At 37.4% G+C, this 12,611-nt stretch overlaps 1 protein-coding gene across 2 annotated transcripts in view; it reads right to left on the reverse strand.

Annotated features, from left to right (window-relative positions):
- LOC134531578 (pyruvate dehydrogenase phosphatase regulatory subunit, mitochondrial-like) overlaps window positions 1-12,611 on the reverse strand; it is a 520,406-nt gene that overhangs the window by 234,722 nt on the left and 273,073 nt on the right. For both annotated transcript variants that reach the window (XM_063367291.1, XM_063367292.1), the window contains one exon: window positions 6,300-6,424. In XM_063367291.1, coding sequence (XP_063223361.1) covers window positions 6,300-6,424 — 125 coding nt within the window. The remainder of the gene's footprint in view (window positions 1-6,299; window positions 6,425-12,611) is intronic.

Genomic DNA, 12,611 nt, shown 5'->3' on the forward strand with positions numbered 1-12,611 from the left:
GCTAACAGAATACAATAAAAAACACAAGAAACCATCATAGTTTACAACATAAAAAAACATAATCCAACTAAATGCAATAGAAAATAATAAAAAAACAGATCCCGAACAGCGTGAATTACAACAGAAACTAGCATAAACCAACACACTGCAATTAAAAACCCTATAATACCACATAAACCAACAAAATAAATAAAATACAATGAAAATCACAATAAAATAACAGACCCTAACAGACAATTCAACAGAAACCAACAGAATACAATAAAAGTTTATTAATAACAACTGAAATCAACAGAATTCTTTGAAAAAAAGCAAACAAAAAACGCAATAGAATACAGTGGAAGTCACAAAAAATACAACAGCAAAAAACAAACTCCTAAACACAGAAAAAAGACCCAACAGATACAAAGGTAAACACTAAAACATACAGTCAATGTCAGATTAACGTACGGTCTGGAACTTGCAAGTTGAGCATCCAGGCGTGGAGAGAGTCAGATTTTCGAATTCAGGGGTAAAGATTACCTGGTGCATCAACATTGCACTGTTTTCCAAAATTTTCCAATTGTATTGTGTATGAACGTAGGATAGCTTAGCTTTACGAGGTCGTAAATAGGACTCTGAGCAAAGGTAAACACCGACTGCACTCGGCGTTGCACGTCCAACTATGTTACGAAGCCCGTCAGGTGCAAATGTCACTTTACAGGAACATAGTTCGTAAAAGTCTAGAACAAACTTTTGCAACGATCGTGTATCTTAATAAACATGTCATACTAGCTACGGCTGAGTTGTTGGAACCCTAGATCTCATGCTCTCACAGAACAAGAGTAAGCAAGCCTGGAGCAAACATACTACTCGTCGCGTAATCACGTTCGGTCAAACGCAACGGTCCGCGCGCGTTCCGCACGCCTTATCACTCTTGCAATATGCGAGCGTGACGTTAGACTGCAGCACAGCATATACAGCGAGTAGCCATAAGAACCACGGCTGCGGGAATTAACTTCAACAACCTTTCGAGCAACTCTCGACGTTACAATTGTTGAGCTACGCTTTTATCGGGCACACAATGGCCGTATGTGCTTGATAATTATTATTTATCCGTAATTGTAATAAGGAATGAACTGGTTTTACCCACGAGTTGACAGCGGCACAATAGTGGGCTTACAATAAGTCGTTATTACGCACAAGCAGTGAAGGACGGTGGTCCGCTTTCATACAAGGACTTAACGACTTAATTCCGAAAAGGGATACGATATACATCATCGCATTGTTAACCTACATTTCATACAGTATACATCACAAGATCGAAGTGAATAAACACATATACAATTGGTTATTATTAGAGCAATAAAAGATTACTGATGAGGTCAAACGATACTTTATCATATAGGTATCCATTATACGGCTCGCTTGTTGATTCAAGAGGAACCCGATAACCTCTGACAGTGGGAAAACCCAAATCGTTGCCATATGTTCGTATCTTCATGTAATTTGATGGGATCACAGGAACACTATAAATACTTTTGTGGGTGGATAGCTGAGCTCATTTGCTTTTTGACCGCCACGTGGTGAAGATCAACATTTGAAAACCGCCAAAGTAGTGTGACATCAAAGGCTCATCAACATGTCTACGAAAGAAAGATCACTAACGTTCCCGGTGGATACCTTTACCCTGTGTGGACCTGCTATCCCGAACAGGGCCCCTTTCACCGTGAGTGAGTTTGCGCAATTTTCAACTGCATATAAAAAGTTTCTCAATGGGATACATAAAATCGAGGTAACTTTTCTCAACGGAGAAACATATCCGGTGGAGTACAACTTTGATGCCACGAGGATGGAAAACGACCGCTTGCTTATCAATTGGGACTAGCTAGCTCACCTATTCGGAAAGAGGCCACCTGGTGAAAGGAATTTCGTGAGGGTTCCCAAGATACTGAACTTCATCAAGAAGCGGGTTCACCTGAACAAGTGCTGGGCTGCCGGTGATGACACCTGCTCGTGTGGCAGGAAGGAAGATGCAGCAGAACTTCCTAAACGCGAGTGTAAGCACAATCATGTCCATCATTACTGTGCCCTGCACGTAAGTTGGTGGGTGTCCGATTACCTGGTACCAGCGATTCTGATGAAGCAATCGAGAGAACTCTTCAAGGAGATCATCGCCAAAGTACACCGAAACAATCCAGACGTCTTGGATTATTATGCAACGGATGATCACACGGGTTCGGAAGTTTTGTTAGAGAGTGTTCGCAAAATGAGTGTTCCCGGACCTCAAGAACCAGGTAAAGCATGAAACCTGTCAAAGTAATGTTTATGTGAATAAATAAATGGGTTACATATATTTAGTTTTACTTGTTTGTACTCCTATTAGTTTAGAATGACAGACAGTTGTGAAGCAAAGTTACTGCCAGACGTAGGTAATGGTTTGTTAGGTGTAAATAGTACAGGTAGGTGTTCATACAGGTGCTAAAAGCCACTGTGTAGCACGTAACATTGCTCTAACAACTGTGTTACTAGCCGTAATGATTAGAGTTACGTGAACATAAAACTTAAAGCATACTACTGACCCAACGGCGATGTCCCTTATCAGCTAAAAGATAAGAACTTAAGTTTGTATACCGTAAGTATGATGTTATGCTACAGCACGAAATACTTGAATGGAAGTCACAACGCTATTATGCTGGCACGGTAGCTCGGCGTTTACCTTCCATGGGTTTCTAGTATATGCATTTGAGATGTCTGCATAAGGTTTGCCTTACTTGAACTCTAAGTAACAATGTTCCCAAAGAGGTTGTCGACAATCACCGTTCTACCTGTAGCTACATATGGACATAGATTATAGGTAATAGTTAGCAACGTGCACTATGGTGTCTTTTAAATAGAAAACGGATCGTGCCTCACCACTCAGATTATGATTAAGATCAAGCGGTGCTGACGGCTGCCATCGCAATGTTATTATTGGCAAGCACACTTAGGTAGGTAATAAAATCAGCGCACTATAAGACTATGTACTCTTGCGTTTAATATACCTGTGCACCTTACTAGTGAGTAAAGATTTGACACATGTCAAGTATGATGTAGGTACAAGTGATCGAATGTTTCGGTACCAACCTCACGTAACGTGCATTGCAGCTACCTGTCGCTGCGCCGCACGTAACGTTAGCCCTACAATCGTCTTACTAAGTGTGTTGTTCCAACCTCCAGGTAAGCCTAACTGATAGTCAGTCTATGCTAAATGTATAGACTCATTATCAGTTAGGCTCACCTGGGGGCTAGAACAACCCGCCCGTAATGTATTCGGTGGTTAAACTAATACCAGGTAGCTAAATAAATGTCTCGTGATGTTTTGAGAAAAGTACACGTAGCCTGAGAACTTAGCACTAAGGTATTGTACACTAAGAAATAAAAAGAACATAAATTGACAAATAAATATTATTTAAAATCTACTTCACTTCACTACTTCACCTACTTCACTTGATTTCACTTCGTCCAAACATTGTGTTGATTGTTCCGCTTCTGTGAAGTTAACGCCAGTGCATATGCCATTAAATGACGGTCCCGTAGCTGCTGCTCCTTTTTTTGTTGCCGCCTTTCAGCTCGCTCCTCGTCTATTTTACGCCACTCTTCTTCTTCTTCTCGCTGCTTTTGAAGCTCCTCGGCCCTTCGCCGCTCGGCTGAGCCCGAATCACCCGCGTTACTTTTAAACATGGTGTATGGCACGATGGTTTATCCTTTAATGCTAATTTTTTTCAATTCTTCCCCCAATCTATACCAATGTACAGGACCTAATTGTAGGTCTTGTAGTTATCCTCGTGGTACTGAATTTAACATGAGTAATATATATTGTAATCATGGATTGTGACATTCATGATTAATAATGAAGGAAAACTGAATTTTGTTATTAGGTTGAGGAAAGTCGTTCACCATAAAAATGAGACAATTTTTGAGGATAATGTATATCAAACCGTATCCCAGTTCAATTTAGGTACGTATCTGCAGTTTTTTCAGTTTACCTCATTAATTCTGAATATGCTGACAGAATGTTCAAATTAACAAAAACAGTTTAATATTAATGTTTCAGCCCGATGATATCACCGATATCGGCAAAATTCTGGATAACAACACACGAATATGTTTAGAAATGACCTTTTCGTACACTTGACGAGTTCAAGTACGTTCACTGACACCGTTGCTTATACTTGTACTAGGTGAACTGCTTTCACGATATAGCCCGGGACGTGCGCCGTGTCTCTCGCAACACGACCAACAACTAACTTACATAGCATATTATAAAGTTGTCGTCAAGACATTTGACACGACGTTCCCTACAACGGACTGATTGTAAGTCTTAAGTTTACAATTAGTCCGTTGTTGTAGATTCTGAGGACTAATAATCATTCCACTGTTCTATGTACAGATTAGGCATGGTATGTGTGTTGTAGGTAACATGACATCAAGCGTTATCGAACAATAAGGCATTGTTCAATTTTCCGCAACGGTTAAAATATATTAATAAACCCAAGCAATAGGAAAAATGATCGATTATAGTCATGCTCTTGATATAGTCATTAAAACAGACTAAAATTAAACTTTTTCCTTGTTAATCATTTTGACAATTATAAACGTTATCGCTGTGACTATTACGCTTTATCATGTTTATATTTGTACCTAAAACATTTGTACTGGTCCAAGATCGTACTTGCACCTTAGCTGTAAACATTCTTCGTCTTGATGGCCTAGGTTCGAATCTTGTCTTCATATATAGGCTAAAAACAAGAACACTTCCAACTGAACACTTTTAATAACTTGTCTATCATTGCATCATGTACGGCCCTCATCTACACACTCCAACATCACGCTACCAGTCCACTGATGCTTAACTTTTCGATTATAGCCCGTACGTTCTTGTGGTTCTAACTGTAACAGAAACTAACTTACAGTTTTACCACAGAAAAAAAACTCAACCAGATTATTTTCAAATTAGTTTACAACAGAATTCAATAAAAACCAATGAATCCAGTCAAGTGCTTTGACAACAGAAACTATAAATAACACACTGATTATTTGGTTTATGGTCAATTTTTCCAACAGAAACCACTGAAATTCAATAAAGCCATTGTGTTTACAATGAAAACCAACAGGATCCAATAAAACACCCATAAATCATATCTGTCACACAACTGCAGACACTAAGATTACTCTTGGTTTTTTTTTTCGTTTTTGTTGTAAATTTTTGGTTGCAGAAAGACAAGCAGTTTAACTTTAAATATTTTTCCAACATGAGTCATCGATTTTATTTTTTAAGGGTAAAGAGTTCCTTCCTTTAACAGAAAACATGTTTCTGTTTAGAAAGTAACCACAATGATTTAAGTTCGCTTCATCGATTTATCTTGGGATTTTTTTATTTTTTATTTTTTACAATATCTAGTTTAGTTATAAAGTTGATATTATTTTCATGAGCAGTGCACGAATTCAAATTACTCTTCTTAAAACTAAAAACATAACAGCTGCATAGGTTTCCCATCATAATGTCTTTATTTTTAGTTTATGACCAAGCTTTATTTTATACAAAAAAGAAATAAAATTAAAAAAATGCTGGGTTTGGTTGACACACAAGACAACCATTCTGAGATTTTTTGTGACAGCATACCCCGAATTGTTAATTTGGACAAAAAACATGCTATGGCAGGAATACAATGTAATTTAACCTCACAGTTGATAGGTACTTAACAACATTTTGCAAATTTATTCAATCAAAGAATAATAGTTAAAATATGTAAAGAAATGAATTAAATTCAGAATAACAGAGAAACTCATAGTGTATAGTAATATAATAACAGCAATAAAATTAATCAAATCTGGAGAATTGTATCAGGACACTTAAAACTAACTACACACATTTGTACTGATATTTAAAAATGTCTGCTGTTTGTCACAGCTGAGCCCTGAGCTTTGTGACAACCAACCAAATGCACCTGCCCCAGTCTCCACTATACCATAGCAAACATGCAAACACCTGTGCAGCAGCACACCGATGAAGGTTCTGCGAGAAGGAATGAGCAGTGGTGAAAAATGTGGAAAAATTGGTATAATGAGAAAAAAAAAAGTTTGTGAAAGTGATTTTGATGAAAAGGAAAAAAATTGGTTAATTTTTATTTTATGATCGACGTTGGCCTCTATTTAAATAAATATCGAAATTTCTTAAAAACACTTCCCATACTATAATTTAGAAACCAGAGTTATAGGAAGAAAGAACCAACCTATTGCTCATAACATAGTATTTAAAGTAGCAGCAAACATCAAACCTCAGGCGTCTCCCCCAGGATCCAGCGGCCGTCGGGGGTAAAGTTGTCAGGGTGGTTCCTCAGCACAGGACTTCCTACATCCCTGAGGAGAGGAAGCCGGTGAAGTACTTTCTCCCAAAGTGGCACTACGCATTCCAACACAACAAGCATTGCACTATGTTTTCTTTTTCTTCCATACATTCTAGCACTCTTACAGTAGCACACAATCCCAATATTTTCTGAGAAGAGGCATTAGGTGCACTACATTAGCACAAAGCTGCATGGCACGTTGTAGCATGGCAAAATAGTACAAATAATTCTTCTCACACCTTGCACTGAAGCCCTCACACAGTGACACTAGTGTATCACCAAATCTCTGAGAAAAGGCAAAATGTACAGCAGCCAATACACATGGCGAAACAACCCACACTTCCTAGCCATTCTTCCCCGCCGCTGCACTCAAGTACTCACACAGTGGACAATAACACACTCTTAGGTATCTGCTACCCACATCCAATTACTATTTTATTTATTTTAATATTTTTTATGATATTAACCTTCTGAAATGTTTTATGTCCCATTTTTGTTTCAGACTCATTATCAGTTCTTTGTGTAATTTTTCTTTCAAATTGTTTTTGTAATTTTATTTTAAAATTTTGGTTTATTTATATAACGTTGTAATATTACGCCACATTTTTTTTGCATCTAAAGTGGCACCTAAAAATGCTGTCTTTTTCGTAATGATTTCTTGTTTTACCACGAATTTTCCATCGCTTTGCCTTATTTTAACACCCGTTTTGGTCTGTTATATTAACTGCTTTTTGGGATCCCTGCATATAATTCCTAAGTTAATCTGGTTACGATACGAATCTACTGCACAGAGAATCACTATGTGAATTACTTATGCTATAAATAAATAATACAAAAATGAGCCATTCGTAAGATAAAATCAACTAAAGTCTTAGTATAACAATAAAATTTAAAATAAATGTTCTCCAGGTGGACATGTACTTTTTGAAAACTCAAACACACTCTCTTCTTACAGTATAGCTGATACAAAAAGCAATACACTATTCGTGACTGAAAGATCAAGATTAATTAATCACTCAGTAGTATGTAAATGGGCGTCCTGCGCCAGGCTTCAGGCTGTGGCGCAGTGAGCCGTGGAGCCGCCCGATTGCTCTGATGTCACAGCGGCCATCTTGGAATCAAAGATTCCTCAAAATTCCTCAAAAATGACTCAAAATTCCTCAAAAAAGACTCAAAATGACTCGAAAATTCCCGTTTTGAGGAAAAACTTTCTCGTTTTCTTCTTCACAAATTCAAAAATTAGGATTTCGAAAAACCTAAAAAGTGTTTTGCCTTAGAAGTATCACAAAATCCTAAAAGAGGATTAAACATCCATGTCTACAGCATCCGATAAGCCTCTTTTAGGATTATGATGTCTCCGTTTCAATTTCCGTTACGGCCGTCATCTTTAAAAAAATTATTAATTATCTGATTTTAATGAAAATAATTAAAAATTTATAAAAAATTCAATTAATAGAATTTTAATACAACTATTTAAAAAAACCTACATTTACGACATAGAGCTCGAAGTCCTCGGTTCGAACCAGGCGAGAACATAAAATAAATATGGCGACCGATCCTTCCCTCATGGTAGCTGCTGGCAGACTGACCCCCACCACTTTTTTCAAAGTTTATATTTAGTAACCTAGTATGACGTCCTGTCCGCCATCTTGAAAATATGTAAAATTTATGTTTTTATTTTAAAAATCAGGAAAACTTTAAAACCTCATAAAAAATCAATCGAATTGAATAATAAAAATTTAATCACATATTCCTTAAAAACACTGTTGCAATTATCGTTACGGTCGCCATCTTGGATTAAATCAATGTTGCATGTTTCGTTACGCCCCATCTTGGTTGAGTACGATGTAATCGTTACACTTTTCGTTACGACCGCCATAATGGATCCTATTAATGTTGCATGTTTCATTACGGCAGCCATATAAAAAATCCGTAATTTCAATGCTAGAAATTCCGAAAAAATTACAAATATATTTAAAAAATTGCCTACATCAAATTTTTAGTTATTTAAACGATTTCGGTCCACGGTTCGATTTCCGTCGAAAGTTAAACAGTAATTTATTGATATAATTAAAAAATTCTCTATAAAAAGTAATAAAAATGTCTTACTCCACACCCGACATTTTGAAATGTTACCACTACATCAATTATCGTTATGGGCGCCATCTTGTAAATCTTTTTTTATTATCCGACTATAAAGATAAAATGTTCAAACATCAAAAAAATAACTTATTAGAATACTGATGCCACCATCATGTTAGTGTATTTTTACATGCTAGAGTACAGTAGTCAATTATTATAACTGAGACGCCCACCATCTTTAAATTTGGGCACCATCTTGAAATTGGGTAATTTTTTACCTAGGGATTAAAAAAAATCCAAAATTAATCAAATAAATAACTTATTAGACCTCTGATTGATTCGATCGATTCCTGTCCTTCGTTAGATCCCTGGGCGGTGAAAAACATCTTAATATTATGTGAAAAATTTCAATTTCAATTAATAATGATCAAAGTCCTAAAAGAAGCATAGTTTCCAAATCAACCATCATCCCATAAGCCATTACGGCCACCATCTTGGATTTTTGTATGTATTGATCTAGAAATTCGGGAAAGATTAAAAAATTAACCGAAAAAATCAAACATTACATTACATGTTGTATCGATACTTGGTTCAATCTATGGACGAAGCTAAAAATAAATTTAATTTAAATACCAGAAAAGTGTCAGGTTCGAGAAATAAACCACCGTAAGTTGTTTTACAAAAGTAATATTTACTACATAATTTCTATTTTACTACAGGATTATTTGCGAAAGCCAGCAATCTTATAAACATTGAGTCCTGCATAGGCGTTAAATGACTAATTCTTATCTCCAATCGGTTTATAATAGACAGAGACCAACCAGAACCTTTACTGGCATAGACCTCCTCTTCTTGACAGAGTTTCTGGATGTGTTTAAAAGTTTATTTCACATCTTCAGAAATGTAAATTGCTGCAGCCGATGTCTTGAATGCACACTTCTTCACTTTGTCATCGAACGGATATGGCTTTCCATATATACAGTCCAACCACAAGTTATATTTAAAAGGTTCTTTTGTTGCTACGTCATCAGTAAGCTGATTGATTATGTTATGTCTGATATCGTCAAGAAAATTACAAATGTCTTTCGACTCACTAAGCGTATTTAGATAATAATAGTCTTTCAATGTTCCACGAAATGCAGAAAGCGCCAAGTAGAAACCATTATCATTTACCTATAGAGCACCGATCACAGTCTTAGGTTTAGTTCCATGTCCAGATGCCATGGCAATCGTTTGCTGCGCAAGTTTTTTTTCTTGTACGCTATCGAGGCTCCAATCTAAAGCGAGGAGTCGAAATTTCTGCAGATAGTTCAGCAGTAGGCGCACGGACTTCACCATTACAGTTTTTCACAAGTCAACGCAAATTATCAATTCGAGTAAACCATTCATGACACTCATCACAGCGAAACTTCATACGAGAAGGATTATTCGTACATTTACTCCTCTCATGTCTTCGTACATCATGAGCAAATGCGAACGACATATCACAGTAGCTGCAAGGATAACGGAGTGATGAAGACGAGCCTCTCAGACCCGATCCAGATACTAACGTTGCCACAGTTGTACCAACTCCAGGCATACTCTTATGAACATCAATGCATCGTTGTTGTATAGAAACATTTACATTCTCCGAACAGCAGGACCTTTGCATATTTACATGTGCGTTTTCATAATATACTGTCTTGCAAATTGCTTGTGACATTTCTCACAACCAAACATTCTGCTAGGAGGGTTCTTAGCACATTCTCTCTTCTCGTGTCGACGAGCATTGCTGTTGTTTGAGAAAATTTTGTCGCAGTAACAGAACCGATGTTCGTTAGTTGTTGACGAATCACCACCCATTGAAGTCTCTATCGATGGCGGACGAGCATTCGCCGAGTTTTCCTGTGCAGCCAACACTACCGGCATTAAAGTCTCTTCTGCTGGTGGTACCGCGACTGTTGAAGTCTCCTCCAATGTTGACGTCGTCGTTGTCAACGGGATCTGCTCCTTCTTCGTCGCCGCTGATGTCAGGGTTCCCGTAGATGATGGTACAACCTCCATCGAGTTCGACGTTAAAGACTGTAAAGATGCCACCGAGTTCACAAGAACAGATAATTACGGGACTTATGCACTAGAAGATACTAACTAGGTGATCATTACACCTTACACCTTACAAACTGAGCGACGTGCTGTCTAGGACTCGCTTACATACATGCACTGGATGGAATAATACGCTAGTCAAATCAAGAACCATTTACTTTAATACTAGAGTCAAAACAACATTAAAAATAGAAGACCATTCAACGAAAAAGGTAGCACATTTTGGAAGCACCATCAACAAAAAGGCAGCACATTTTGGAAGCACCATCCAAAAAAGCAGTACATTTTGGAAGCACAATCAAAAGGCAGCACATTTCGGAAGCATAATCAAAAAGACAGCACATTTTGAAAGCACCATCAACAAAAAGACAGCACATTTTGGATGCACCATCAATCGAAAGTAAGCACATTCTACAAAACTAAAGATCATTTAACGAAAAGGAGGCAGGGGAGAGTCTGCTAAAATGGGATGGTATGGTAAAACAGGATACTGGCCTCATTTCACTGGGGAGTGCCGCGATCTACCGAGAGATGAATGAACTGTTTACATTTCGTGCCGGTGGTCAGCGGACAGTGCACAGAGAGTAAAGAAACACGTTAATGTTTCGTGCCGAGTTGAAAGTTTAAAAACATGATGTTATACTAAATTATTTCGAGTGTATCGTAACTTCAAGAACGTATCGTTAATATTTAAGCATCGTTAAGGTAAGTGTGTCATATAAATAAGTAATCATCTGTCTTTAAATCTGTGGGACGAAAAAGTTGATATATACTGTTGTTTGGTTAGGACGCCTAATTTGTCTGAACATGACAAAGTTGGACAAAACAGAATACCTTTTGGGTCTCTAAAACGGGATAGTATCCCGTTTTAGCCATCTATTTTTCTTAGGTATTCTGTTTTGCCCAGCTTGTGTTTTTTATATTCAATTATTTTGTTCTTCTGTGTTTAAAGATTTGGAATCTGTTATTTGTTTTCAGATTGGTTCCTAAATATGGGAAAGTACAGAAGAACATCTGAGCGTCAGTCACGGGACGAGGAGAACATGCGACAAGCCATTAATTCTCTCCTTAAAGGGGAAATGGGATATCTCAAAGCGTCTAAAGAATACAGTGTTCCACGTAGTACTTTATTGGCTAGAGTTACGAAAGTAAAGAATGGAAAACTCTCCATTGAGACTTCTGCTGATAAAGGCAGACCTTAATTATTGTCTTTCCATAAAATAATTCGTAGCCTCTACATATAATAAGATACCCGAGGTAACTATGTAGCATAATTTTTCAATACAAGACCCCGAAAGATTTTTTACGAATTCGTCAATAAGTAAACTAAGTACATGGTTAAATGACGAAATAGTTAAAACAATACAAGTAGTTTTGATAGCAAAATTGTGCTGCAATGTTTTTAAAAAAAAACTTTACAATTTAAAGATACCAGGTACTAGTTGGAATTAAAAAATAATTTTCACAAAACTGGGTATAAACTTGGACCCTTGACCTTAATGAGACCTGGATATTCTATTTACTAGTAAGTTATGCATATTCTTTCACCTAACCAGCTAATTAATGATGGGCGATGTTGTAAGATAAAGTTGCATTGCAATAATTAGGCTTCTACAGGCGTAATGAAAAAAACCACCATATGTGTACCACACTAAGACGGCATCATTTACCAAGGGGAATGGAGGGGTGCAGCACAGTGTTTTAGTTGCTAGAGTACTTGCCTCCTTCCAAGGCGATTTGGGTTCGATTCCCAGCAGTGTCACCAGAATTTTTGTTCGTGGGAATCTTGCCTGAGCGATGCCACAGGTCAGTGTTTTTCTCCGGGATATTCTGTTACCCCCATTCTTCATTCAAGGTGCTGCCCCATGTCCACTTCATGTCGTCTCTCACGGGCGCTCAAAACCTTAGTTATCAAGAGCCATATAAACCTCTCAACTTTGAACTGTTTGCAATGTCACAAATGTTGCCTGTTCTTGCCACTTGTATATAAGCTTCAACTTCAGTACACACTTATGTCTAATAGGTATACTGAATTCAATTGCAGGTCTGGGTAGCTACAAATGTGTCTTCACAAAAGCT

Source organism: Bacillus rossius, chromosome 5 (assembly GCF_032445375.1).
Source record: "Bacillus rossius redtenbacheri isolate Brsri chromosome 5, Brsri_v3, whole genome shotgun sequence".
Taxonomy (NCBI): domain Eukaryota; kingdom Metazoa; phylum Arthropoda; class Insecta; order Phasmatodea; family Bacillidae; genus Bacillus; species Bacillus rossius.